General features: G+C 62.3%; 1 protein-coding gene across 6 annotated transcripts in view; it reads left to right on the top strand.

The window, feature by feature from the left end:
- Positions 1 to 27,410, top strand: part of INPP5A (inositol polyphosphate-5-phosphatase A) — a 181,723-nt gene that overhangs the window by 139,047 nt on the left and 15,266 nt on the right. For all 6 annotated transcript variants that reach the window (XM_057530898.1, XM_057530899.1, XM_057530895.1 and 3 more), the window contains 3 exons: positions 6,189 to 6,273; positions 21,460 to 21,555; positions 21,648 to 21,722. In XM_057530898.1, coding sequence (XP_057386881.1) covers positions 6,189 to 6,273; positions 21,460 to 21,555; positions 21,648 to 21,722 — 256 coding nt within the window. The remainder of the gene's footprint in view (positions 1 to 6,188; positions 6,274 to 21,459; positions 21,556 to 21,647; positions 21,723 to 27,410) is intronic.

The raw sequence follows: 27,410 nt of genomic DNA, 5'->3' as shown, positions 1-27,410 counted from the left end.
TCGTCCTTCTCTGCCGGACTGTGGCCCTGCCAGCTGCGTGCTCACCCGGGCTGGGGACCGCGGGATGCTCTGCATCTCCCAAAAGCCGCTGACATTCAGCATTGTTTCTGACGTTCTTTGGTATCAAAAGTCTTAAAGCCTCCCTCGGCTTTCTGAGCTTCCAGCTCTTGTTTTCTCTTCCGGGTACGTGGGGAACTGAGTGGCCCCAGGAGGCTAGGGGTTTTCTCTGCTTCTCTGGCTTGTGGTGGCATCTGAGCAGAAAAGGCGTATTTAATATTATGATGCTATTTAAAGAACGAATGAGAGAACTGCTGACGGGAAGCTCAGCCTGATGCCTGCAGGAGGTCTCCACCCACAGCCTTGCCCTGGAGACCGTTGTCATCAAAGGGAGCATGGACGTCCAGAGGGTGACAAGCAGCGATTTGGTTGAGAAGTGCCGGCGATGGTGGGGCCTGAACCCCTCCCGTGACCTGGCCCCCCGACAGAGGCAGCCTCGTGGGCTGGAGGGCATCTCCGTGCCCAGACAGGAAACTCAGGCCCAGGCTGGAGCCGGAGCAACCGCGCAGATTACTGGAGAGCCCGGGGCCACGATGCACTTCGTTGCCCTCAGCTCTGGAGGCCACAGGTCTGGGGTCAGGGGCCAGCGCGGTCCGGCTCTGGAGAGGCCCCTTCCTGCTGGACGCCGCTGGCTGCCTTCTTGCTGTGTTCTCAGGTGGCAGAAGAAGCCCTGGTGCCTCTTCTTACGAGGACACCTGTCCCATCGGATCAGGGCCCACCCTCACGGCCCCGTTTCACCTTGATCATCTCCTTAGAGCTCCGTCTCCAGTACTGTCTCAAGGGGCTGGGCTTCAACGTAAGACTTCAGGGACAGTCCAGCGCCCGCCGGGCCTCATGGCCTCATTCCAAGAGCCGAGCTCCGGGCACCAGGCGGCTCAGACCAGAGGGGCATTTCAGAACGGGGCGCGGTCCCTGGAAGCTTACGGGAAAGGGTGGGTTTTGTAACCAGCCACAGCGGCTGCCCCGGTGCTCCGCATGTTCTGCTGCTTGAGGGTGTGTCCCCACTGTGCTCCACCCCACGCAGGTGGCTGAGGGTTCGTGTGTCACCCGTGCTGGCGAGCCCTCGGCCCAGCCCCAGGGTGCCTGCTGCTGCAGGAGGTGTGGGTGACCTCCCAGGTCGCTGGGGCGCCAGGCCTGGGAGGCGCCGGGCTGGAGGAGCGCGTGGTACCGGCTGGCGGGGCGCACGCGTCGCTGGGACTCGGCTCAGGTTCTGTCCCCCAGATGTGTCCTTCCTCCTCCTCTGTCTCTGCCTCTGGTGCGTCTGGGACAGCCCACCTCCCCACAGGCTCCCTCGTGCCTGCAGCTGTCACAATAGGGGACTGTCCCCCGGGGCTGCCAGCCCCACCGGCCCAAGCCCGAGGCCAGCACGCGGGGCAGAGTGAAGCGTGCAGTCCTGAGAATAGCTTCCAGGAAGGTCAGTCTGTAGAAGGCGGCTTAGATGCACGTGTGATAAACCCTTCAATCCGATGCTTTAAGACTCAGGGAAACTCCGAAGACCCTGAAGTCGGCGGCCAGTCGTAGGAACCTCCTGCCGAACGTGCTTCGCTATTTCAACTTGTTTGACCTGAGCACACGGCCTCTCCCAGATCTGAGACGAAACCTGAGGTCGGTTTCCACCACGTTCAGTAGCTAAAAATAACAAAGGAAGGACCCTGGAGTGCAGCCTGGTGAGCAGGCCCGACGGCCCCTTGTCTGCCCCGCCGCCGGGCGTCCTGTCCAAGGCCCGAGCCGCCCCCGGTAGAAACGTGTGACCTCAGGTATTCGATCTGTGGCCCCTTCAGGGCTGTCGCCTCTGCCATCGGGCTCTTCAAGCCGCGAGGCGTCCTCGGCGCCTTCCTTCCTCACGGGCAGCCTGAGCGGGTGGGGACACTTCGGCACAGCAAGGTTCCTTGCGTCATGAAATCGCCCGTCAAAACAGAAAGAGGCTCCGTTTTCAGGGCCTAAAGCATTGATTTTTATGGCCCTTCTTGTACTTCTCTTTCTGAATTAGGCACATGGTATCGATGTGGGCTTACTTTTTAATCATAATAGCTACTGACAAGGTAATTAATTTTAAAACAACGCTTTTTTCCTGCTGGCCCAAATGGCACTATGTTGAAATTAAAAGTGAGGGCTGCGGGCCGCGGTCTGGCACTTGGGCGACTGCTTCCCTGTGACAGCCCTTCCATCTCGCCTCGGACGGCGATGTTATTAATGGGCTCAGGCTATTACATCAAAAGGAGCAGGGCACAGAAAGATGATAAAGTTTAGGATTTTAATGATAGAATTACAAGATCCGAGACAAGCTGATGAAATCAGATCACCAGTCACCGCGGGCCACCCCGTCCGTCACCAGAAAGAGGCCGCGGGGGCCGGGTTCCAGGAAGGCCGCCAGATGCAGCGTTCTCTCCCTCCGAACCCCCAGAGCTCTTTAAAGTTGATTTAGTCCCATATTAAATCTGAAATTTGTTGTCCTTTAAAAAGGAAATTACCTCTAAATGGATTCTGCCATTTAATTAGCCAAATAGTCTTTTGCTTCCCCGGTGCAGGGTCGGCTGTCTGCACTGCTTCCTGGTCCCTCGTTTCCCACCCGTCCGTCAGCGGCGAGGACGGTCAGCCAGGCTCGTGCTTCACCCAGATCGTCCGACACCCGCCTGCCTCCACACGCCTCCCAGGAAACCGCCCGCATGGGGACTGGGGCCCAGGCCCGGGCCGGGGCTCCTGGGCCCCTGGCCGCCTCCCCCGCGGATCCCTCGTGGCCCCCTGGAGCAGGAGAGCTAGCGTGGCCGTGACCTCCAGCGCCTTCAGGCACCTTCCAAGGCTTCGACCCCAGGAAACGTGGAGCTCCAGCCTTTCCTGCCGCAGGGCCAGAGCCCGGCTTTCCAAGCCAAGATTTAAGGCAAATGCTCTGGCTCGAGAAATAGTTCAGGATCGAGGGGCGCTGTGAGCGCTCTGGCCTCACGTCTGAGCCGTGTCCCCGTCTTCTTGCTCAGGTGTTGCGTGTGACCTGACACCACGTTAAGTGTAAGAAGCCGCGAGAGAGCAGCCGGTTCGCCTGTGAATGCAGAGGTTTCTCCACTGGCCACACTGACTTTTCTCTAGGACGTTGTGCTCTGGGCTTCTTAATAAACAGAAGCTGATACACCATCAGGATAAAATGTGTAGGTTTAAAGTGGAAATTTAAAGTGTTTCTGCCCAGGAAGCGTGACAGCTCGCCCTCCTTCGTTCAGCAAATCAAGTCGAAGCTTTGCTTTGGTTTAGTTTTTCTTAAAGAATAAATAAAAAGAACGAAAGAAAAGAGAAGTCCCCTTGAGTGGCCTGAGGTCCGAGAGGCGGCGGTGAGGAGGTGCCGTGTGACCGCTGAGCCCAGACGTCGCGGGGTCCCAGGCGCTTTGCCAGCTTGCTCCCCAGCCCCCTGCCCCGGGGACACCCCGACGGGCACCCCCCCAGGCCCCTGTTTGGAGGCAGCCCTGCTGGGCCGCGGGCGCGGTGGGCGGGGGCTGAGGCCGGGAGGTGCCCCCGAGGGCCTCCGGGAGGGCTGGGGCCCACGGGCCTCGGGGAGCTGCAGGGACCAGCGGTCCTCGCGCTGGGGCTGTGTGGCTGCTGGGCGCAGAGCGAGTGACGTGGGGTCGCGGAGCCGTGAGGCTGGAGGGTGAGGGCACGGGGTGCAGCCCCCGTGCCCACCCCCAGGGACAGGCCCTGGGGCCGCAGGTGTCTCTGGCCTTTTTTAAAGAACAGTGTGGCGGGACCCCAATGGTTGTGTCTCTCTCATCCGCTCACTGGTCCTGGGAGGCGGGGCCGGGAGGGACATTGCTGCTTCTCCTTTCCTGGTGGGGCTTGTGCACCGGGTCCCCCTCCCAGAAGATGGGCGACCACGGAGTCCGTGCCCCGATGTCCTGATGGCGGGACACCCTGTCGACCTTTCCAGGAACCTGTGCAGGTTCTCTGAGGTATTTTCTTCTTCTAAAGTTGTTTAAGGGCAGAAAAAGATTAACATTCTTCAAGATGGCTCGGATAGCCTCCTGCTGACAGACAGTCGGTGGGGGCGGGTTCTTCCCCTCACCCGCAGGTGCCAGGCAGGTGCCAGGCAGGTGCCAGGCGGGTGGGACGGGGTGGGGTACACAGCCGGTCCTGGATGCACGGCAACCCCGGGGCCGACCCGCCGGCCTCCCTGTGTTTCATCCCTGAGCGATGTTTCCTCCACAGAAAGATTTAACTTTAACACAAGAAGTGACATTGCTGGTTATCTGCACTGTTAATGACAATCTGTTAAAATACGTACTTTGTCTTCAAATTCGCATGTATGAGAATCAGTCCAACTAAACAGGAAAACAAGACTTTTTGTGGAATTTAGCTACATGATACAGCAATTAACGTGCAAAAAAATATGAAAACAGCTGAGACAATTCCTAGAAGAATTTCAACAAGCAGGGCTTCCCCGTAAGAAGTCCTATGATTTAAAAGCATACAGGAATAGATAAAAGATCTGCAGAAAAGGAGTCTCAAAAAGACCCATGTAATCTAGGGACTCCGGTTCTGTACAAACTCAAGGGGAAGAGGATTGAATGTTTAATAAAGGGTTTGGATCAGTCGACTGTTGGGGAAATCGATAGACTAAGATCCCTTCTTCACACGTAATTCCAGATGGATTAAAGGCTGCCCTACAGACTCTGCCAGGAAGACGAGAGAAGGACTTGTCGGGAATCAGCCTTGGGGGGGAAGGGCCAGCAGCGGGGGGGACGTGGGCGTGTTTCCTGCGTGAAAGTCAAGGCTCGCGCGTGACGAGTACCGTGAGCGCAGACAGCATCGCCGTCACGCTTTACAGGGAAACTCTTGGAGCTGGAGAAGCAGGAGGCGAGGAACCAGACGGGAAAGCAGGCCAGGCGCGAGCCAGGAGCTACCAGCTCGCCGTCCCCGGGGGTGGGGACAGGACTGTCCCTCCAGCCCAGCGGCCACCGTCGTGAAACAGCGGTGATGTCGTCGCTGTCAGTCACCTTTCCTTTCTCAGGCTAATGGATCAGGTTGGGAAGGCCGCTCCCCGGGGTTGGGGGCACGCCTGCTCGCTCCGCACTGGGGGCCGGACAGGGCAGGGCCGGCGGCACCCGGGTGTCTCGGTGCCGGCCAGAAACTTCTGAGCTGATCTGGGTGAGGGCTGCTCCCTGGCTTTGCCCGCCTTTAATATTTATTTTCTCAGAGTCCATCGCAGCACGTGGGCCTTGGGGACAGCGCCCCACCCTGTGCCCGCGGGCCCCGCTGCTCCGTCTCAGCGGGGGTGTCAGTGCAGCCACCAACGGGCTGTGGAACTGGGGACCTGGGTCACCGAACCTCCCTTCCCTTCTGCCCAGACCACACGTCTGCTCCGCGGGTTGTCTTGTTATCCATGGTTCGCATTCTGCTTTGAGTTGGAAGTGACCCGCGCTTGCTTCCTTTGCCCTTGAGGCCAGTGCCGCTGGGACCCTGCTGCCACCAAGGGCGGGGAGGGGGTAGGGAGTGAGTGAGTGGAGGATCGGGGTTGGGTGGCGTCCTGGCCTCTTACCGGGGAAGAGAGGTCTGTACGGGGCCGGGGTCGGGGGGACGCTGACATCACTCTCACGTTTGCCGTGTGTGCGTTTCTCAGCTGAAAAATCTCTATGAAATAAATTGTGGTTGATTTAAAATATGTGCAAAAAGTTTTTTGAGCAAGGCAATACCTAGCATAAAAAAAAAGACATAATCACTCTTACTTTGTAGCTTCCAAACATCCACATGGGGATAAGCTACAACACTGAGAATGAGGTCAGGTGTCCACCACCGATGGGAGGAACCGTCCACGGGCCAGACGGAGGCGTCCTGGGTTCATGTGGGCCGCCCGCTCCTGGCGGCTCTCCCATGTCTGGCGTGTGGCGTGGCCCCTTTCCTTCCCTGGCACAGGCTGTCATTTCCCGCCAAACGTGGTTTTTACGGCCCCGGCCCAGCGGATGGGACCGCACTGGCGCACACCTCAGTGCTGGCAAGCTGGGTGCCGTCTGGGGAACGCGTGTTGATCATGGTCACTGGGGTGCAAGTCTCCTTCAGCAGGAGGCGGTAGGAAGTGCGTGGCGGGGAGCCCGGGAAGAGGCCGGGCGTGGCGGGTGTGGTGCCTCAGTAACCCCCTCTTCCTTCTCTCCTCCCAGAATCATTGACCAGCGATTCGAGAAAGCGTCCTACTTTGTCTTTGGCGATTTCAACTTCCGGCTGGATTCCAAGTCCGTGGTGGAGGTAGGCCACGCCGGGAGCCGCACGCGTGTTCGGTCGTGTTGGGAAAACAGCGGAAGCCCGTGGTCCTCGACGGGCGCGTTCCCACCGTCCTGCTCACTGGTTCTATTTAAGGCAGAAACTCCTAATGGAGAACGTTTTACTGTCAAAAGGGGGCTGTTATGGGAGCCCCTCAGAACGAGTAGTTGGGTAGCGGTGGGTTGCCAGCCGTCGGCACACGTGCTGAGCCTGGAGGTTCTGCTGTTGACCGTCGGGAGAGGAAAGAGGAGGAAGCTGCCCGTGAGAAGGCAGCCCCTGGTCAGCCGTACGCGCCGGTTCCCCCCAACTGTGGGAATCTCCTGGGTGCCCTCAGGCCCCTGGGTGACGCTCCCCTGAGTAGTAGGCGCAGGGGGAACCTGGATGGGCACCAGCCGCGAAGCGCCCGGGTCGGAAGGCCAGCTTGTCGGCCCCACCAGGTCCCACCATGTGGCCTGGAGCGTGGTCTCCTCTGCGTGGGGCCGGCTTCTCCCAGACGGTCCGCGGCCCTGAGCCCCGCTGCCGTGCCTGCCCCGCTCTCCTGGGGCTGCAATGCTGATGGCAGTGCCCCAGGCCGCAGCAAAGGGGGGCCCGCCAGCCGCCCAAGGTGAGCCCAAGGTGAGCGGGTCCACCCAGGCCCGGGTGCAGGAGGGAGACCACAGCGTGCAGGGTCCAGCCCAGGCCTGTCCAGAGCGGGACACACACAGGCGTGCGTGTGCAGTGATGGTGCAAACAGCAGGGGGAGACCCCGGTGGTCCCCTCTTGTCATCTTCCTTTGGCGTCTCAGGTACAAGTAATCCTCCCTTCTCGGCAGAAGATTCTCTCTTAAAACTGAGCAGTGAGAGACGCCTGAGTGTGGGGAGGGGGCTTTCGACCACTCAGAGTGTTTTCAAATAGACAAATAAATTCCACTGAGGACCATAAAATCCTGCATTTGGTTCTGCTGACTTTTTTCCCTCTCATTTTGAGTTTGGCTCAATCAGCAACCTAGATCCAGGGTCCCATGGGTTCTGCGCCTTCGAGCCACGGGTGCGATGCCCGCCTGTTGAAATCCGCCGGTGCACATGTGATGCTGTGAGGGGCGCGGGGAGCCCGGCCCGGTGCCCGCAGGCCAGGCGCCCTCACCAACAGCGCCTCCTCTGGGAATTTTAGCCGCGCTGGTTTTCCCGGGGTGAGCCCCCGAGCACAGGTCGCTTCTGGCTGGTACTTGGGCCCAGTGAGCCTGCTGTGCCGGAACGGCCTCTGCTTGCCCGAGGGCCCCGCGTGAAGGGCCCTGGACAGACCGGAGCTGATGGACGGGAGCCGCCAGCCGCAGGCGCATTGGGAACAGGTCCGGGAGGTTTCCAAAGTGGCCTTTTCTCTGCCAGCAGAACAAATGCCACAAAAAGGGCAGCGGCTCTGGACGCGGGCGGAATTGTCACGGGACGTGTGGCGCGTGCGGGGCTCCGGTTTCCGTGGGGGGCGCCGAGCTGGGCGCATGGCCGGCGGGGAGGCTCCCGCAGAGTCGTGATTTCCTGTTCTTACTGAGTGGGAAGCGGGAGGACACGGCCCTGGGCGTGAGCAGGCGTGAGGGAGTGTGAGCGGAGCTGGGCCGACTACACACGGTCGTGACACGTGTGGCTGCCGCTGATCACGTGACCCCCTCCCCTTCCCCAGACTTCTCTGCCCGGCGCCCTTTCTCCTGACCCTTCACCTTCAGACCTTGGCTTGACCTCAGGGACCCGTCCCGTCCCCTAGAGGAAGGACTCCTGCCACACGGTGACCACACAGGTGGCCGCTGCTGGCTGGGGTCGTGATGGACCCTGGACTCGGCCGGGGAGGCGCTGCCACGGCTGGGATGCTCTATCCTTCTGTGTTTCCTCCCAGAGTTGGCAGCCCGGCCCCAGTACCATCAGGATGTCGGGGCTGCTGGGACAGGACCCGCGGCCGCACGTCCTTGACCGTGAGTGAGAGGGGGCAGAGCCCGAGCAGGGGCGCAGGCGCTCACTTCCTGGTCAGGAACAGCCCGAAGTCGTCCCCCGAGCAGCAGAGCTTCGGGGACCAGACCGCGGAGGAGGGAGAGGGCTCGCCCCCGAGTGCTGAGGGGCTGCCTGGTCTGTGGATCCACAGTGAGACCCCCGAGAGTGGGCGCATTGTTCTGAAGGCCACCCGGGGGCCCCAAGAGTCTCCAAGGACCAACAGCCTGAAAGTTCCAGGCCAAAAGCCTCAGTATTTGGTGGACTGCCCAGGTTTTAATAAGTTCCTCTTCCTTCAGGAAAGTACAGGGGATCTTCGTTCTTGAGTGCTTTTCCAACTAATTGACTTAAATAAGGAACTACGTGAAATGCTGTTTTTGTAGGCAGTTCTCACAAACAGCTGATTTTTCAGGGAAGCGGAACTATGTGCACAAGCTTCCCCTCCTGGGCCCCTGCGGACCCCGCCTTGGCCTCCCCGGCCCTCAGCTTCCCTCGGCCTGGCCGCCCCTGGACCTGCCCCCGGCCTTGGTGTCCCGCTGTCCGGGCAGCTGGTGAGCACACCTGGGAAGGTGTGGGGTGCGGGGTGTCTGCGCCTTTCCTGTGTGGGCGGCTGTGTGTGAGGTCAGGTGCAGAGCAGCAGTTCCGCTGCTGGTAAGAGTCACAGACGTTACGCATTTGTGTGGCCCCTTCCCCCAGGAGGTCATTTCCTAAACAATCATCCCTCCGCTCTAGGCTAGGCATTTCCATGTGCCTTAATTGCAAGCCCCTTGGACTGTACTGGGGACCCCATGTCAGTGGTGCTGAGAGGCCAGAGGGACCCACGGCAGGGACGGGTCCTGGACACGCGAGGGCTGACCCAGGCGGGCCGCCCACCACAGGGGGGCAGGAAGCAGGGGCCCTCCGCCCCGCCCGCCCCACCCCACGTGTGCTCGGGAGAGCGGGTTCTGGTGAGGGGGCGTGGCCAGGGCGGTCTCGGGCCCGAGGAGGTCCCACTGCACCCCAACCCGACGTGGTCGTTTTGAGCAGCCGCTCTTCCCAGCGGGCCTGGTTGTAGGCGTCGGGCTTGGCGGAGCGGGGCGGCTCCAGGAGACCCTCGTCCTCCGGGCACACGGAGTCTCCCTCGCGGAATCGGCGGCTTCACCCAGGGCTCCGTTCAGCCTCCTCGCAGCCTCTTCTGGGAGCCGCCCGGAGTGTGGCAGCGCATCTAAGTGGACCTGAATGCCACCAGGACACCCCCGCACCCCCGAGCTCTGGGCTTGCCCACGACAGCTCGCTGGACACTGCCCCTGCCCCGCTGCTGCCAGGGAGTGTTTGCCCTGGCTGTGCACCGCACACGCGAGAAACCCAGCGCTCCGTTGTCCAGGGCTGTGAATTTGGCACTTTCAAAGGAGGGAGGAATCAATAGTGTTTAATTGAATTATTTGCTGGATGAATAAACAGATGTGTCTAAGATTCGTGCATTAATTTTTGGAGGGTTTTCTTGTGCACGTGGTTCTTCAAACCATACGGTCTGTCTATCCTGTGGATAAATGGCTGTTCAGTTGATGAAAACTTACATCTCTGCGCACAGTTTATTTTGTAAGTAAAGCAAACCAATGGGAAATGATTTTTATTCCCAACACGTGGAGTACGGTTTTTGGTATAGCGAGTTTTTAGGACCGTTTGGTCAAATGAAGACTTTCGCCCTAGGAAGTAAGGACCGTCTCCTCCTCACGCCCCATCACAGTCATCAGCTGTTCACGAAACGTCCAGGCTGTGCAGGAAGCTGCCAGGCGGTCCCGAGGCTGAGCGCCCTGGCGGAGAAGCAGGGATCCAACGGGGGAATCGTAGGCGGGGAGCGTGGCGTGTGACACCCAGACCTCACCCTTGCGCCCACGTGTCCCCTCCGGGTTGCCACGTCACGTTTGGCCCCAGACGTGTCCAGCTGATCAAGAAAATTATAATGAACTTGGTATGTTCTGAAGTTCCCACGGAAGACGCAGCTTGTGCCTGGTGGCACCTTCCTGTGCTGTGTTTCGTGTCCCCACCTGCGCCAGTGTTCCGGGACAGACCGGGCGGCTGGGACACCGGTCTCGAGGCAGAAGTCTGAGGTCGGGGGGGCTCCCTCCTGCCTCCTCGGCTCTGGGGGCCCAGGCGTCCCTGGGCTGTGGCCGCGTCACCGAGGCCTCTGCCCCGTCCTCACGTGGCTCCTCCCTGCCTCGCTTTCCTTGTGAGGACAGTCGCTGGACTTGGGCCACCCTGAATCCAGGGTGAGCTGGGCCGAGAACGTTGACCAATCACATCTGCCAAGGCCCTAGTTGACAAAACAGTCGTGGGCTGAGGTCTGGGTGGACGTGAACTTGGGGACGCTCTGCAACCCCCTTCCTGCCAGAGCCCCGTTTCCTCTCCCACCGCTGGAGAGATCGATGCTAACTCAGAAGACATCCTTGTGGGCAAAGCTAGATCTAAAAGTTTAACTGAAAAAGACCAAGTTTCTTTTGCTGAAGATTAATTTCAGTAGCATTCGTTAAGCACCTGTTAAGGTCTTGAATTTTAAAACACCATGGAAGCACCTCTTGGAACATCACAGTCTGCCGGCTGGCATGGCTTTTTGAAAGGGTTTCTAACTGTAGAAACAACTTAGAGAAACTCTGTGGACACCAGAGAAAAGGTCTCCAGATTTTCCCGAAAGGCTGTCAGACCGAGTGGATGGCTTCTCGAGGCCTACCAGCCGTCGCAGCTCCCAGAATGTGCGGAGCAGCGTGAGAACAAGGCCGCCCGGGTGTCCGTGGCCCCAGGGCACCTCTTCAGGGGCCTTGCCTGTTACAGGAGAGCCTTGTTCGGAGGCGAAGGCGGCCGCTTCTTGGGACTTGCAGAGCCGGGGGTCAGCGGGGCACGCGTGGGGCAGGGCCGCCCGGTGGGCAAGGCCTGGCTGGGGCCACAGGGTCCTGCAGGTCCTCAGGCAGCCCTCGGGGGCATCACTGCGGGCGGCAGGCGGCCTCCAGGCGGGCACTGGGGCACCGGGAAGAGGGGGAGGGGGCTGGGAGGCAGGCAGCTCATCCTCCGCCCACCTCTGCCAAGGGCTGTGCCCAGGAGGTGCAGCCACCTGCCCTTTCCTTCCAGACAGCACGGCCCAGGAAAGAGCACCGGTCAGAGCGAGGCGCACCAAGGCTTGAGCCGGGGCCCAGGCCTGGAACTGTCCCTTCCCCGGGTGAGCGGCTGCCCGCAGCGGTGACCCTCTAGAGACACCGGCGTTTCGTGCCTACGGACCGGGTCCTGGGGTGGGAGAGGCCATGCCGGCCCCGACCCGTGTTCCTGGGGAGGCCGGTGTCCTCAGCTCGTGGGTCACCGCACAAACGGTTTCCAGATTGCCCAAGGTCAGCGTAGCACCCAAGGTGACCACGAGTGCGCCAGACAGCACTGCAGTCGTGCGGGTCAGAAGGTCCGAGGAGACGCAGGGATGGGGACGCGGGACCTCTGTCTGCCGGCGTCGTCTTGTCTGGAGGTGGCAGGTGACCCCCTTGAAGAGGAAAGTTGAGGTCATCAAAGTTGTGCCGGCCCAACGAGAAGCCGGCTTGGCTGGGCTTTGGTGTTGGTTGCTGGTCCCCCACTAGAGCGGCAGGTACGCCCTCCCCAGCCCTGGGCCCCTGGGATGCCCAGGGACGCCATGCCTCTGGTGCTCACCCCGCCAAGCTCCTGGAAGCTCCCAGAGAGGAGTCAGGTCCTTCCGGAAACACGAGCGTCCTGACCAGCAGGGAGAAAGAGGCCGCGGATGTTCACCCTGAACTGCAGCGGGCAGGGGCTTCTGGAAGGACAATTCGGCCAGGGGCCCCAGGGCAAGTTGGAGACCCGCCGGTCCTTTGCAGCAGGGGGTCGCGGGCATCTTGCTGGCACGAGCGTCGGAAAGAAGTGCTTTGTGCAAAGTGAACGGCCGCCCCTCCCACCCCCGGAATTAGAGCTTCTCGTTTCAGATGCAAATTAATACAAACATGCTTGCAGAGCAGAACTGAAAAGATGATCCTGTGATCAAACTTGGCACCTCTTAAGCCATAATTAAAACAGATAAATTAAACACGATGATCATGTGCCGTCTAACGGGCTGTGCGTCCCGAACTAATTAACGATGCAGCCTCCCGCTCAGCCCCGCCGGCGGGATTGCTCAGAGAGTATGTTTCATGCCTTGCGCGGTGGCAACTGGCAGCTGGGCGCTCAGCTGGCCAGAGACAAAGAGTGACAGCAGTGCCAGGCGCTCCCATCTCCGCGTGGCCCAGCCGCGCCCACCTGCCATCCGTCACCGCTGGCAGCCGTGGTGATGGATGCGTTTTTGGAGGCTGGCGGCTATTTTTAAAAACCGGTTGCCGGTTGCTGACAGGTACAGGTTCATGTGCCAGCGGGGCCTGTGAGGACCCTGGCTTCTCGGAGGTAGCAGCCGTCCCTGCGCTCACGTTCGCGGGGCGGGGGTGGGTGCCCAGGCAGTGCCCCAACAGCCGGAGTCCCAGCACTAACCGCGCCCGCCTTGGAAGAGGACCAGGAGGCACTGCAGAGCCCGCCCCGCATCACAGCGCCAGCCAGGGAGACTACGCAGGCTGCCCGGTGGCCTGAGCCCCTGCCCCAGACCACGGGCGTTTCTGCCACCCAGCCTCCTGCCCTCTGGCTGCACATGCGACCTGGCGAGGGTGGGTTCCCACTCAGCCAGGAGGGGGCATCGCACCTGGTCGTTAACCTGTGCCGGCCCTTCGGAAGGCCCCGTGAACTGCCCCCAGCCTGTTTCTGCATTTTCTCACTTCTCTGATTAAATTTATTCTTTGGAACTCAGGGAAGGCCTAGGAGGCTAAAATTTTTCTGCAAACAGAGGCAGGCAGGGGACAGGGGCAGGGGGTCTGTCCCGGGAAGGCCCCGGAGCGTCCTGCTCGGTTCCAGAAGGAGGTGACAAGGGGTCCTGCTCTCCCCCTGCCCCTTGTGCCCCACTGCCCGGCAGGTCTGAGCCCTGGTGTGTCTGTGGAAGGCCGGGGACGTTCTCACGAGGCCAAACCAGGAGCGTGGCAGGTCCCCTGGCCGTTTCCCCTGCGGGCAGGGCGACCCCCCGAGCGGCAGTCCGGTCCTGCTGGACACGAGCCTAGAAAGAGCCCGCGCTGCTTCCTTCTAGAAAAATCAGTCGAGCTCCCCTGGTTTGCCCAGCCGGCCGCAGGCGGGCGCTGTTGCCCCTCCGTCAGCGGGTAGGGAGCTGGCGGGGCGTCTTGGGGAGGAGATGAAAGGGTCTTTATGGCGGTTGTTGTTCTCGTGAACAGCTGATGATACAGAACAAAAAGGACGAAGGCGCCTCTGACGCTGACACGGCCTCACAACAGCGCCTCTCACGGACCCCGGCCAGCGGCCTGCCGCCCACCCGCTCCCGCCCGCGCCCGCCCGGCGGCATCTGCACCTTCAGGCCCTCAGAGTCCGTGTGCTCTCGGCCACCGAGGATGTCCCTCCTCCCGGGGGCCGGGGTTTGCCAGGAAAACCTCTGAAAAGCTGCGGTTCTCCAGAAGGGTCTTCCTTGGGGAAGTCAGAGTAAACGGAATGGGGGCCGTTTGGGGTCGCTCCCGCCCGATGCAGGACGACCACCCCACGGTGCTTTCCGGTGAAAGCTCGACGCGACCTCCGCCCCTGCTCGGCCTCAGGTCCTCGGTGCGCACCCAGGACGGTCCTTCTCTGTGTCAGGCAGGCCACTCGGACCCTGAAAACCGAAGAAGTTAGCACTCTGATGAGCTCCCCTGAGGGCAGGGTCCCTGCCAGGCCCTCCTGCGGCCGAGGCCGCAGGGTGTGGGTTTCTTCATCGTTCTTGCGGGCGCCTGCTCTGGGCCCCACTTGGTGCAGCTGAGAGGCAAGACGCTGCCCAGTGGCCTCGTCTTAACCACACGAGCTCCCCCCGCCCCCCGCCACCCAGGGACAGCAGTCACGGCCCGGCACCTGGCCGCAGACCTCCCCCTAGAGCACGGTGACCTCCTGGGCCTCGGGCCGGCCTGGCCGCCACAGGAGGGGCCCTGGAGCTGCACGCGGGCCAGGCAAGCCAGGGCTCTTGCTCTCCAGAAGATGTGTGTGTGTGTGCACGTGTGTTGTGCACACCATGCGTGCATGGGCATGTGTGTGCGCCGAGGGTGGGTGTGTGCATGTGTCAGGGAAGGAGGCTGAAGGTCTGGCTGGAGCTCGTTGGGCCACATGTCCGTGCACTGTTCCTGTCACAGGCTGAGTGGCCCTGGCTGCCCCCGGGGGCTCCCACGGCAGCGTGTACCCTGGGACCTGATCACTCGGCCGCAGGCGGTGTGGGCGGCTCCGAGACGCATGTCTGTCTGTCTGCCCAGCGCCTACTTTTCAGGCCGTGGCACGTGTCTGCCCCGATGGGGATGGTCAGAGGGTTCGTGGAGACTTTTTCTGAGCACTTTCCTGCGGAGCCATGAGTTACCTGTGACCAAGGCAGGTTCTGAAGCCGCTGACTCACTCGGCGCCCCTTCTCTGCTCCCTGGACGCCTTTAGGACTGAGATGACGTCTGTAGACGCTGGTGACTGAGGCCTGGCCCATCCCTGGGGCGGATGGTGCTTCTCTCCTGTTCCTGGCGGGTGGGTGGGCGTCCAGGGCACAGGCCTGGCTGGCTGATCCTCCGTACCCACCTCACAGTGACCCAGCGTTGGACCCAGACCTCCCACACGCTGACTTGTGAGTGAGGTGCCAGAGGCAGCCTTTAACCCCTCGATTCCAAGAGGCGGATCTGGGCAGCCCGGGTCGGGGCCGCGGCACCGTGGGTCCTGGAGACCCCGTTCTCCTTCCAGAGCTCAGGCAGGCGTGGGGTTAAGGGGACGCAGCACAGCAGGAGGCAGACCCGGGTTAACGTCCAGTGTCACGGGGAGAGTCATCGCAGAAAAGGCCACGTTTATCCTCTAGAGTGGGATCTGTTTTCCAGTCATTTGAAAACAATCTAAATGTAAAAGGTAATGATTTTCCATTAACTTGTTCTAAAGAAAACCTATGTAAAGAACTCAGGTCTTTCTTTGCACACCGTCGTTTAGAAATCCTTCTCTTTCTTTCTGTGGTCTGTGCTGCAGGAGGATGCAGACGGAATGTTTATTTGTACGCCTGTTTATTTTTAGACACTTTTATGGCTAGAATTTAACCAAAAGTAACAGGATGACGAGAGCAACCATGGGACGGGGTGAATTTCTCCCTGACGCCCTTTGTTGGCTGGTTTTCAGTGAAGGGCGTGGATGCCCAGGCCCGGTTTCTCTGACATCTCAGTGATACTGGGGGGGGGGACCCCAAGGACTCAGGGCCCTGCAGCCCAGCTGGTGCAGCAGCTCCATGCCGAGCTCCTCGGGTGCAAATTGCTGGCCTCGGCCTGGTTCCTGCTGGACACACAGCACAGAGACTGCGAGGGTGTCCGAGTGCCTGGGGAGGAGATGGCCGCCCCCGCAGGAAGGAGAAGCTGCTTGTGGCTGCGGCTTGCTTGCACCAGGAGCTGACACTGTTCCAGCTCCCCGACGGCCTCCGTTCCCGGAGCGCGGACCCCCTCTGCGCAGAGGACGAGGAGCTGAGCGCACGGGCCCGTGGGAAGCCGGGTTCAAGGCCGGCCGTGCGTGGGTGCAGGTGGGCGGGCGGGTCTCCGGCCCCTGCTCCCGGGAGGTGCCGGCACCGGGGCTGCAGACACAGCTGATGAAGCACCTGCTCTGTTCCCGCTTCTGCTTCCAGCAGGTGGACCCAGAGCCGAGTCCCACGGGAGTGGCCAGAGCTCGGGGCCGCCGAGGCGGCCCTGTGTGTGCCCCGCCCGTCCCCGGGCCGTGGCGAGTGGAGGCCGGGCTCCCCACAGCGCCCCACCGACCAGCGCGCTCCGTCCTGCGGAAGGTGGCAGCGGAGCCCCGGCGCCCCACCCCGGTCTGAGGTCTGGGCCTTTGTGGCCTCGCTCCGCGCGTCTGAAATGCAGCCCAGAGCAGCCACCCACTCTTCGCGCGGGGCCTCCAGATCAGGGTCCCTGTCCTTGTGACGTTTTGCAGGAGACGAGGGCACGGATTTCAGTGGGTGAGGGTCCCCAAGGGGCCGAGCGGGGTCAGGGCTCCCCCGCGACACCCCCAAGATGCCAGCGGCCAGGCCGGCGGCCCCGCTGAGCGTCCTCCCCCAGGGGCACGCCACGTCCGGGCTGTGTTTAGAGCCCCTGAGGACGTGTTTCTTTTATGTGCTTTTCCTCTCAGCTTCTCCGGGGTCGGTCCTACAAGCACGTTTGTGGCCGAGGAGAGAACCGGCGGCCACGGCCAGTCGGCCTCTTTGTGCCCCGGCTTTGTTTCCGATTTCATGCTATCAGCGGGTCCGCGTGTTTTCCTGCGTGAAGTTGTCAGGGGATGAAAGGTCCGGAGCGGGGTCGCACGCCAAGGGCCGGGCTCGGAGCCCACCCGCCAGCCTCCCGCCCTCCCCCCGGCCCCTCCGCACAGTAACTGTGTCGAGCAGGCCGGCCTGGCCCTTTGCTGCAGAACCAGCGCTTCCGTCCAGACCGGCTCATTCCTCTTTCATGGGGCCAGAAGGAGCCTCGTCCAAGGCTAAAACAGAGCGGCCAGCTCACCCTCCCCAGCGGTGACCCACTGCCCAGGCGCGGACGGCCGAGCTGAGTCCCTGACATGGTCAGGGGAGGGGGAGGGAGGGCGCTACCAGCTCCCTGTGTTTTCGGGAACACGTGGCTCTGTGACGGGGCAGGTGGAGTTCCCGCCCGTCCTCACTCGGGAAGGACCCCAGCGGCGCAGAAGCTGTGTCCAGTCTGGTGGGACGCAGTGTGCAGCGGGCCTCACATTGGAGGCTGCTGGCTGTCCTTCCCGAGGGCCCGCGTCCAAACAGAGACGCTGGGGGCCAGGCCCCAGGCGGCGGGATGCCACCACGGGGACCGGGTGGACCCTGCGGGGCTGGGGGCTTCACAACTTCAGGAAGCCGCTCTTTTGGTTATTTTTCATTTTAAGGCTGTTGTATTTTCCATTTGATGGAAAAAAGAGTTAATCCAGCCCCCAAGGTCTGAGCAGGGGACGGAGGACCCCGTGTAGGTGCCGGCTTGCCACCCACGCCCTTGACTGGAAGCGGCCTTGTCACCGGCAGGTGGGCACCGCCGAGAGAATGCTGGACCTCCAGGGGGCTGGACGCCCTTGGTCCCGCTGGTCCCTGTTTCTGGGGGCCCGTTCCGTGGTGTGAGCCTCTCCTGGGGGCCCAGGCAGAGATGGGGGCTACGCGTTATGTCCTTCAGGGGGTCTGCGTTTGAACAAAAAGAGGAGTGCAGCCCTCTTGCTCAGAATGAACTGGAATATTTCCAGTATCTGCTGGTAGCGTCTAAATTTGGGTGCCGGACTGGCTTGGTGGTTCGTTTTGATTTTGTTTAGACCTCCTTGCTCCCCACGTGGAGGGGAAGAAGGCAGAGAGGGCTCGGGGGAGAGATGCACGGGGTCGGTCACTGCCTGTACCTGAAACAGCCTCAGTCGTCCGGCCAGACTGGTTTCCCTCGCTGCCCGACATCAGGATTAAACCTGCCCCACCCTCTGTGCAGCCCCACGAGTGACGGGCGCCGGACAGTGACCCCGCTCACCCCTTCTGGGCTCAGGCCCTGACGAGGCCCCTTCCCCGGGCGCAGGGGTGTGTGGGGAGCCAGAGCAGCAGAGGTCAGGAGGCCGCGGGGCTGAATCTGCACGCACGTCCCCCGCTGCCCCCCGGACTCCGCAGCTTGGACGCCTGGTCACCTGGCTGTGCCCAGCCGTCCCGGGGACCCAGGTGCTCCTCGGAGCCTCCCAGAGGCCAGGGCGTGAGGCCCGTCGCTGCGAACGTGGGGCGCCGGCTGCAGGAAGGGCGTCCGTGCCTCCACCAACACCCAGTCTGTGTCAGACTCGTAAACCGCCACCAGGATAACTCGGGAACGAGGTGTCGCTGGGGCAGGAGGTGTCCCCCTGAGCCCAGCCCCTCGTCTGCAGGCCCGAGCGTCCTGCAGGGCACGAGGGGACGGCGCCGCGTCCCAGGCCGGCAGGGAGCACCCTGGGGGGCGAGCCCCAGCGTCTGCTGACCCCTCCCCGCGCCCACGCCCTCTGCGGGGTCTAGAACCCGCAGGGCAGGGCCCACACTCAGGCTGTGGGCCGGTGGGCTTCTTCGGGGTCCCTCAGAGACCCCTGCACGCTCACATGTTGGGACTCCCGACTACGGTGGAGAGAAACCCAGACGCGGTCCCCAGCCCACACCGGGCTTTGCAGACAGAAGCAATACCAGCTATTCGTGTTCATTCAAAATATGCTTCCAATACCTTCATCGCTTCCTATGTTTTCTCAGGTGGAGAAAAAAAGTAGAATGGAAGTGTGTTCTGATTCTCTTTTTGCCTCTGAGGAGAGAACAAACCTACTGGGCCGCTGGGCAGGCCTGTGACGACGGGGCACGCCCCGAATTTCTGTCCTGGCCGCGCAGGAGCTCTGTAAGACAGGCTGCGTCCCCTCAGCTCTCCTCCACACCGCGCGGCCCGCCGGCCGTTCCCTGCCTGCCCCCAGCCCCCCTCAGGCCCTGTCTCCATCTCTCACGCTGCCACCCGGCCTTTGCCCCCCCAGGGCCCTCCACCTGGAACCCGGCTCCAGTAGCTCCGTTACACACTCACCGTCTCTCTAGTTACCACGACACCCAGCCCCAGGCGTGCCCCCCTGTATACGCTGCATGTCCTAGACACCGACCACAGGTGCCCGCCGGCCCGGCCAACGCTGGGTCCTTTGGAAACTTGAGGTGCATGTCAGCTGGGGCTCATGGGGGATCCCCTTCCTCTGGGCCCAGCGTGCTGGGTCCAGACAGAAGCCGGGTCTCTGGAATCACAATAACTGGGTCTGAAGCCTGGCGAGCCATCAGTAAACACAAACTGAGATGCTTTTTTAAAATACCTACTACCTCTCGAAGTAGATGCACAGAAGAGAGCCTTACAGCTTTTATTTACAATTTAGAAGCTTAGCAATCACAATGAGAAAATGACCGGTGTGCCTCTGACCTCCACAGACGGAAACTTACCGCCCAAACTTTCCAGAAGGTGTATCGTGACCCAGACTCTGAAACCCGCCGTGTCCCCCAGGTCAGGCTTCTCAGACTCAGAATGTTCCTGAGCAGCTCCTGGCTGATCCCAGGGCCTGTCCTCGGGTACGGGGCTGGCTGTCCGCACCCCCGCGCCCCAGTCTGGCAGAGAGGAAAGTGGGTTCTGTAAGGTGGCACTCATGGGCTTGCCTCTGGGGACCCAAGGGGCTCTGCCTGCATAGAATTTGGACCCTGGTGGGGAGCATTTGTGACGGCGGGATGGGGGCAATGGGGCGGGCAGCTCTGGGAGGAGCGGGGCCAGCTGCACAGGCGCCCTGAGCCCCAGGGGTTTGTGCGGATCCAGTGGCTGTAAAACTGCGGGACTCGCAGAAAACGCTGCACACTGCACTTCTGGGCTGACACCGGCGCCGGGTCCCGCGGGCACCACCCCAGCAGCCCGTGCCCCTAAACTCCAAGTGAAAAACCAGGGGCTCCGGGTGCCAGTAAGGCAGTGCTGGGCCGCCTCTCCTGTGCCCTTCATGCTACTGCTGATAGTGAAATAAATCTTAGACGGCTCTTTAAGAATAACATTTGGGAAATTTTTTTCTCCTTTCAAAAGAGGAAAATGCCTTCCTGTAAGTAGGCGAGCCGGAAAGGCCCTGGCCCGGGGTTTTCTGCATGAGTGGTCACGACTGCGGATTGAAAGGCCCGGGAGGAGGCCAGGACGGCGGGTGAATGAGGTAGCTCCTGGCGGGTGTGGGAGAGAGGCCCGAGGCACGCGGAGGCCCCTCCAAGGGCTGGGCTGGCCAGATGTTTATCCTTTGGGAGCCCGTCTGAAGTGGCGAGATAAAGCAATTTTTTTTAAAAGTTTCCAGCAGATGCCTTTGGGAGAAGACCATGAATTTCCTGAATCGCGTCCGAGAGGCTACAATGCCGTCTGCCTGCCGAGCCCTCCCCATTCACTGCGCTTAAGCCACTTAAGCGCATTAGCATCTGGATGGGGCGACCTCCTCGTCGGGGGCTGGGCAGGGTGGCCGCGCTGGCCGGATGGTCCAGGCGCTTGTTCTAATCCGGCCGTTTGAAGGCGGCCAGACTGATTTGTGACACATGAGTCCAGAAGCCACTGTGGGGGGCTTGACCTGATTAGCTGTCTGTGCTCTGAATGTCAATGCCTGTCCTGGAGCGCACGGCCCAAGGGGGATCGGCGTCTGGGCTGCCCGGGGCCCTCGGGCCTGTTGCGGGAGGGTCCCCCCCAACGCTGGCTGCTTTGAGCTCGTGAGCCCCGCGGCCTCTGAGCCCCGCGGCTCTGCCGTGAAGTGACCTCACGAGGGCTCCTTAGACGAAGAGGTTTTTTTTTTTTTTAAGTCAACGTTAGTTCAGTTGCGGTGGTCTTTCTTTCTTTTTTTAAATAAAAATCACCTAGTGCTTTTTTAAAAACAGCCCCATCAAGGTGTAACTTACACACAAACTGAAATCCAGCTGTGACCTTGTCACCCCACCGGCCTGGCCCCCGCGGCCCCTGCTCTGCCCTCTCTGGACTCCGCGTGGATGGACTTTCCCGAAGGGAGGCGTGCGCGGCCCCGGCCTCCGCGCGTCCTCGCCGGCACTTGCTGTGCACCTGGGCGTCTCCCGGCCCGTTTAGAGCTGTACTTCGTCTCTGCGGTGTTGGTGTGGTCAGCGCGGCCCTGCGGAGCCCCTAACTGCACCAGGCCTTGCGGCCCCTGCGCCAGCCTCCAGCCCCGTGCGGACTGTGGGGAGCGACCCTGTGTAGCCCCCGTCCTGCTGCCTTTCCTCGCCCCACACCCAGCTTGGGAAAGGAAGGCTTTTCTAAAGGAGCCTGGATTTAATAGAGTTTTCAGCCTGTTGCAGTCGGCCTGCCGCCTGTGCCCTCCCGTCTGCCCCGCCGCGGCTGGTGGGCCCCCCTGCGCAGGGCCTCCGGCGTGGCCTCTGTGTCCCCCGTGCTGCCCCCGTTCACCATCCCTCCCGCTGTGGCTGCGGAGGACCGCTGCTCACACTGTTCCCTGCGGAACCCCCGCAGGCCTCCTGGCTCCCCAGTCCTCGGGGCAGCCGGCCGGGTGTGCGGCCCCGCCATGTCTGGCGCCGCGGGCCCCTCCACGGGAGGTGCGAGCCCCTAAGCCGAGGTCGGGGAGGGGTGGAGGCGGGCAGCGGGCTGGCATGTCTCCGGGGACTGAGCTCCTTCCGTGTCTTTCCCAGACTCTCTGCACCAAGGCCACGATGCAGACCGTCCGGGCCGCCGACACCAACGAAGTCGTGAAGCTGATATTCCGAGAGTCGGACAACGACCGGAAGGTGAGGCCCTGCAGGTGCGGTGGGCGCCGCGCCCTGGGGCCCCGCGGCGGGAGGGGTGGGGCCCCCCTGCTCTGACGGCCCTTCCCTGGCAGGTGATGCTCCAGCTGGAGAAGAAGCTCTTTGACTACTTCAACCAGGAGGTTTTCCGGGACGACAACGGCACCGCGGTGAGTTCTGGCATCCGACGTGTGGCTGGTCCCCCGGCAGCTGCTCTGGGGTGGCGCTGGCCCCCGGCCCCTCCCAACGCCCCCGCTTTCCCAGGACCATGGTTCCCGGTGCCGTCACAGCCTGTGGGTCGGCTTCCAAACCCTCACCCTCCCCTCACTTCTCCACTGGGCCCTTCCTGGGGGGGCGTCCTGCCGCCGGCTGGGCTGCGGCCACCTGCCTCGCTGCCTGTGCCGGCCAGTGTGGCCCTCAGCACTGGGGTCCTCCCCGGTGAGAGGCAGAGGGCTAGGGGCTTTGGGTGCAGAACCCCTGGTTCAGGGCCGGCCCACAGAGGCCTGGGCTGCCTTTGGAAAACCACCATGCGAATTTGTGGGGGCATCTCCGTGGCCGTGAATGCACGTGTGTGTGTGTGTGTGTGTGCAGAGGGAAGTATTGATATGTGTGAACGGACGCCTGCAGTTCAGACCACCCGGCGGGCGCCGTCCCTGCAGCGGGATAGCCTAGGGCGGCCTGCACCTGCGGCGCCCTTTACTTCTTGTGCATCAGTTGGGCCTGCTTTTGACGCATTTATCCGACGCCTGTGTTGTATCAGCACCTGAGGGCGGTCGGGACACCTGTGGCAGCCTCACCGCACGCCCAGGTGTGCACCTGTGCCTCCCCCCTCCTGCCTCCTGGGGGCCTTTCTGCTCTTCCCACCCTGATAAGGGGCTGTCTGTACCATTGTCCCCATTTTCAGTTCCCGGTTCACCCCACCTTGCCTGCTTGCCACCAAGACCATCGTCACCCCTCAGGGACGTCTTTATCCCAAAAGCCAGGGATGGCGCTTGGACTTCAGGGCCTGCCTCTGAAGCGTCCCCCCCGGACCACACCCCTCATGGGTCAGCTCCCTGGTCCCCCTCTGCCCCCAGCTCAGCTCTTGTGCTCTGGGCGCCCCTGAGTGGCCTGGTCACCTGCTGGGTCTTGAGTTTCCAGCTCTGGACGATGCCTCTGTCTCGTGTCTGCCTCAGGCCCCTCCGAGCACTCGCACCGGCCCGGCTGGGGGCTCCGTGCCTCCGTGCGGGAGGGCCCCTAGCTCTGTGCCAGGCGCGCAGAAGAGGGCTCACGTCTAAGGGGACGGGGGCTCTGCAGATGTCCAGCAGACTCTGCCAGCCCGTCCCCGCCCTGCATTCCTGTCCTCCCCGGAAGCCCTCGTCACCCGCCGGCCTCCCTCGCCTTGCACATCCGCGGCTTCTGGGCCTGGACTCGCCACACGCCACCCCCGGCCGTCGCCCTCCCTGCCTCCTTCCTGACCCCTGCCCCTCTGTCCACCCCCGGCCTGGAGCCCGCCCAGGGCCGGTCACGCGCCCACCCAGTCGGGCCCAGCTTTGGGCCCTTGGCCACCTCCCACCGCCGTCGGGTAAAGCCTGGGACCCTGACCTCTCCTCCAAGGCGTGGCTCATGCCCGGGGCCCCTGTGCTGACCCCTCACCCCTCCTCCAGCCGCACGGGGGGCACCTCTGCCCCCGCGGACGCCCCGAGCCTCCTCATGCACTTCCCCCTGCCTGTCGTACTGCGGACACGCGTCCCCGCGGCCCGGTCCCGGCTCGGCGGCGCAGGGGGTCTCGGGTCCCGGTGAGGTGGGCTCCTGCTGTGTCCCGCAGCGCCTGGGCTCAGCACACGGCGCTCACGGCTCAGCTGCCGCCCCGCTGGGCTGGACGGGAGGCTCTGTAGGGCGCGGCCGCGTCTGGCTGCCGTCTGTGACTTCCCAGGCCCGGAACACGTGGGGCAGGTTTGGCGACACGACGCGTTCAGTGTGCCTGTGTGGAGGTGAGGTGCCCAGGAGACTCGGGGTGCTGTCTGCTCCCTGGGCAGCCGTGCGACCCTCTGAGCTTGGAGAAGGGCGGGCGGGGTGGGCTTTGAGGGCCCCTAGCACAGAGCCAGCCTCTCGAAGCCAGGGACAGTGTGGTTACCAGGGCGAGCAGAAAGCGGAGACGCCCTGGGAAGGGAACAGTGGACACAGAGAGTGGCGCTGGGGTGGCCAGGGGGCCAGAACGTTCCGGAAGGAGCCAGGACCCTGGCGAGAAGGAAGGTCCATTATGCGAGGGAGAAACAGGGTCCTGAGGCAGGTGTGCGGGGCGGGGGCAGGGGGGGGCCACGGGATGTCGCATGTGGGTCCAGAGTCCCCGCTGCCCTCGGTTAGCACTTAGAGAATGTGTCACCACCCTGGAAACTACAGATGTCACCGTTAGACGTAACCTCTAGCTCTATTTATTTACCATGTGAAACTGTGCTCCTTTAAGGTGGAGGAAAGTTAGTTTGAACATCTGGGAGAGGTTTGAGGCTGACTCAGATGAGAAGACGCAGTGGAGTCGAAGCAGAGACGAGGTCTCCACGTGGGTTCTGGAAGGCCCGCGGGCCCCGCCTGTCGGGTCAGGCATCTCCGGGGAAGGGGGTGGCCTCGTGCGTCCCCCTGGTGCAGGGCCTGGGCTCAGCGGTAACTGCCCCGGCAGCTCGGCGTGTCAGTCCCACTTGGGGGGCGGGCGTCCAGACCCCCTTGGGGGACGATGAATGGCCCTCGGAGCCCGCGGAGGACGTCTCACCTTCACGCGAGACGCCCACAGCACGATGGATGTGCTGCTCCGGCCTCGGCCCCCAAATCCATCGCATCCTTGATCAGCCACCGGTCTTGTTCCCGTCTGACAGAAATTTAATTCAAGCTGGCTCTGAAAATAATTATTGTATTTTAAGAGTAGTAATCATTGGCCGGGACATGATTGAATGTGTCCATGCCTATTGACTTTTTCTATGATTTATAGCTTTGTTGAGTCGATATTCCCATCGAAATTGTATAATTAATTATAAGTGTGGCTGTCAGGGCTGCAGGATGGAGTGCCCTGGTGAGGATTTGGAGAGATTAAATTTTCTGCGGCTGTCCCAGGGCAGGGCGCATGAGTCTTCACCGCGCTTGGCCTGTTGGATAGAGATGTTTTCTGGGTGTGTAGCAACTGCTCCAGCTCAGGGTGCATCGATTTTCCGGCCTCTTTCCCTTTATCAGCGCGGCGTCTCTGCAGTAACAGAGGAATGTGTGCAGCCGGGACAGCGCCTGACAGATACGTACGATCAGCCGGCCGCTTAATCATTGTCTACACACGCCCTACTCTGTTTTTCACTTTGTAATCAAGAAGAATGTTAAAGATACATGTGAAATTGGTTACCACTTTGTGAAAAATCTCAGAGAGGTACAGATTACCATTTCAACAGAAATGCACTGTCATTTCTAATCAGAAACACCTCACGCTGGCCTCCTGTGGCTTCAGCCCCCATCGCTCCCGTGGACTCAGGGCGTGGAGCCCAGGGGGCCGTGGGGCAGCAGGAACAGAACACAGCCCCGGGTACAAAGCGTGCAGGAAGCGCTCCACAGTAGCGAGAGTCCACAGACATCAGATAACTGAATACCTGATAAAAATTATAAGATGAGATTTAAAGGTATTGAAAACGTGAAAGAATCAGAAACATAAACAAATACCATACCCCGAAAAAAGCAGGCAGATGAAAAGGTATGAGAAGTGCTAGCAGCAGTCACTGAGGTGGAAGTCTCCACAGGTGAGTTAAGTGTCAGGACAGACGCAGCTGGACGGCGGAGCTGAGACCCCAGCGCAGCGCAGACCTCGCGGCCGCTCGGAGGCAATGCCTGGAGGCTCCAAGCGGGGCTGGAAGGCCTGGTCCTCAGGAGCTCGGCGAGTCCTGAGCCGAACGCCAAACGTGAAGACTTGAGAGCAGCCCGAGCGCCAGGTCTCCACAGGAAGGACGTTGGCAGCGGGCCTTGTGGGAGCGACAGAGCCGCCACGACCGAGGGATCGGCGGGGGGAGCGGGGAGGACGCGGCCGGGGGCGGCCCCGCGGCGGGGCCGGAGCAGCAGGAGGGAGAGCGTGCGTGCAGGGCTCTGTGGACACGCGTGTGCCCGTCACGCGGAGGACAGGGCGGGCGAGCCCGTCGGGGCGCCTCGTGGAGTTACTGTGTCCGGAATGTTTCTTCTCTCGAGAGTTTGAGTTAAATTTGGGAGAAATTGAAAGGCTTGGCAGCTCTCCGTGGGTGAGGCTCGGGCCGCTCACCGCCTGCAGGTTGCCGGGTGCTGGACCGAGTCCCCTGGGGGGAGGACGCCGCCGCCAGCGTCAGGTCGGTGGCCGGTCGTCAGGGGTGCCGTGGTTGCTCCTCGCCTGACCTCGCCGCCAGGCCGGCGCCTCTCCCGACGGTCGCGCCCACCTGCAGCCGCCCATCTGATCTGCGAAGGCCAGGAGTTCACGCTTGGGGTGTTGTGGATGAGACGTGCTCGCCGGCCTCCGGGGGGGTGTGTGCGCCTGCGAGTGTGATGTGAGGGCATCTCCAGGCACACGTGTGTGCAAACACATGTAAGCACGGGACTGGTCCAGGCCCCACGCTCATGCTTCACACACACACACACACACACACACACACACACACACTTCCCCTCCATCCCCGGCACCCTGAGGTGCTAACTCTGCAACCTTCCGGAAGCTGTTTGGCCTGGGCTGCTCCCTGGAAGTGGGGTGTGTTTCTCCTCGATGCGGAGGCAGGGGCCACTGGGGCCGCGAAGCTGAGGGCCTCTGCCGCCCCCCATGCCTCCCCCGCCCCTCCCCCTCCCGCACCCACAGCTCCCGCCCTGTGCGTCCCCTCCCCCATCCCCAAACCCTTCCTCCACCCCATGCCCCTCCCCATCCTGCATCCCCACTCCTGGCCCTGCACCCCTAGGGCCCCGGCATGGCCGTCAGGGGGTGCTGAGTTGGGTGAGGTCTGCCACGGGCGCTTCTTCCCAGCAGATGTGGGCTCACAAGTGTCACCTGTGGGGTCCGGTATCCAAGCCTCGCCAGGCAGGGTCCGAGGCTCTTTGTGCCCCCGTCTCCGGGTGTCCAGGACGCTGCAGGAACCTGTGTGAGACTGAAATCAGGCAGCTGTGTCTGAAGTGGTCCCGTTTACGCAAAAGGAGCTTCGGTTTATCCGCCCACGCAGACCACACACACCATCAAGGGCTCCTGCCGGGGGAGGTGTCCGCTCTGCCTCCCTGTGAGCGGCCGATGGCTGGCCTGGTGCCCGCAGGCTCGGCGGGGAGGCCCACGCGCAGGTGGCTCAGGTAGCAGCCTGGCGCCCGGTAATTACCGCGTACACGGCACCGCTAACCGCACGCTTCGGGAGTGGTGGATGAGGTAGCGGAAGAAGAGAGGGCGGGTGTGGCTTCGGGGGCCTGCACGATGCCGTGCTCCCGCACAGCTGCAGGGGACGTGAGTGATGACCGCATCCCCGGGGTGTGCGTGCCCGTGGTGGCCCGACGCTGCCAGTGCCCTTCCCTCTTGGGGGCACGGTGCCCCGGGGCGTGTGGCTCTGAAGGGTCCCTCAGGGCCAGCTCCTGTTTTTTGTCTTCCTGTGTGAGGTCAGCGCTCTTACTCTCTTGACTTAGTTTGGGCAAAACGGTGTCCCCCCTGCTGGACACTGCCTGAAGGCACCTCAGAGGCGACGCCAGTGCCCACGGCGGCTGCACCGCGTGGCCACAGCGGAGCGAGGTGGCCCTGCGTGGCCGGTCAGCACCGGCAGTGTGGGTCCAGCGCCGGCAGCAGAGGGGCTGAGTCCGGAGCAGGCTTCGCACAGAAGGGCCTGCAGGGTGCCCCGGGTCTCTCCGGCCGCACCCCCGGGGGGCCC

This window comes from Balaenoptera acutorostrata, chromosome 16 (assembly GCF_949987535.1).
Source record: "Balaenoptera acutorostrata chromosome 16, mBalAcu1.1, whole genome shotgun sequence".
Lineage (NCBI taxonomy): Eukaryota > Metazoa > Chordata > Mammalia > Artiodactyla > Balaenopteridae > Balaenoptera > Balaenoptera acutorostrata.
This window is presented reverse-complemented; position numbering and strand designations above follow the sequence as displayed.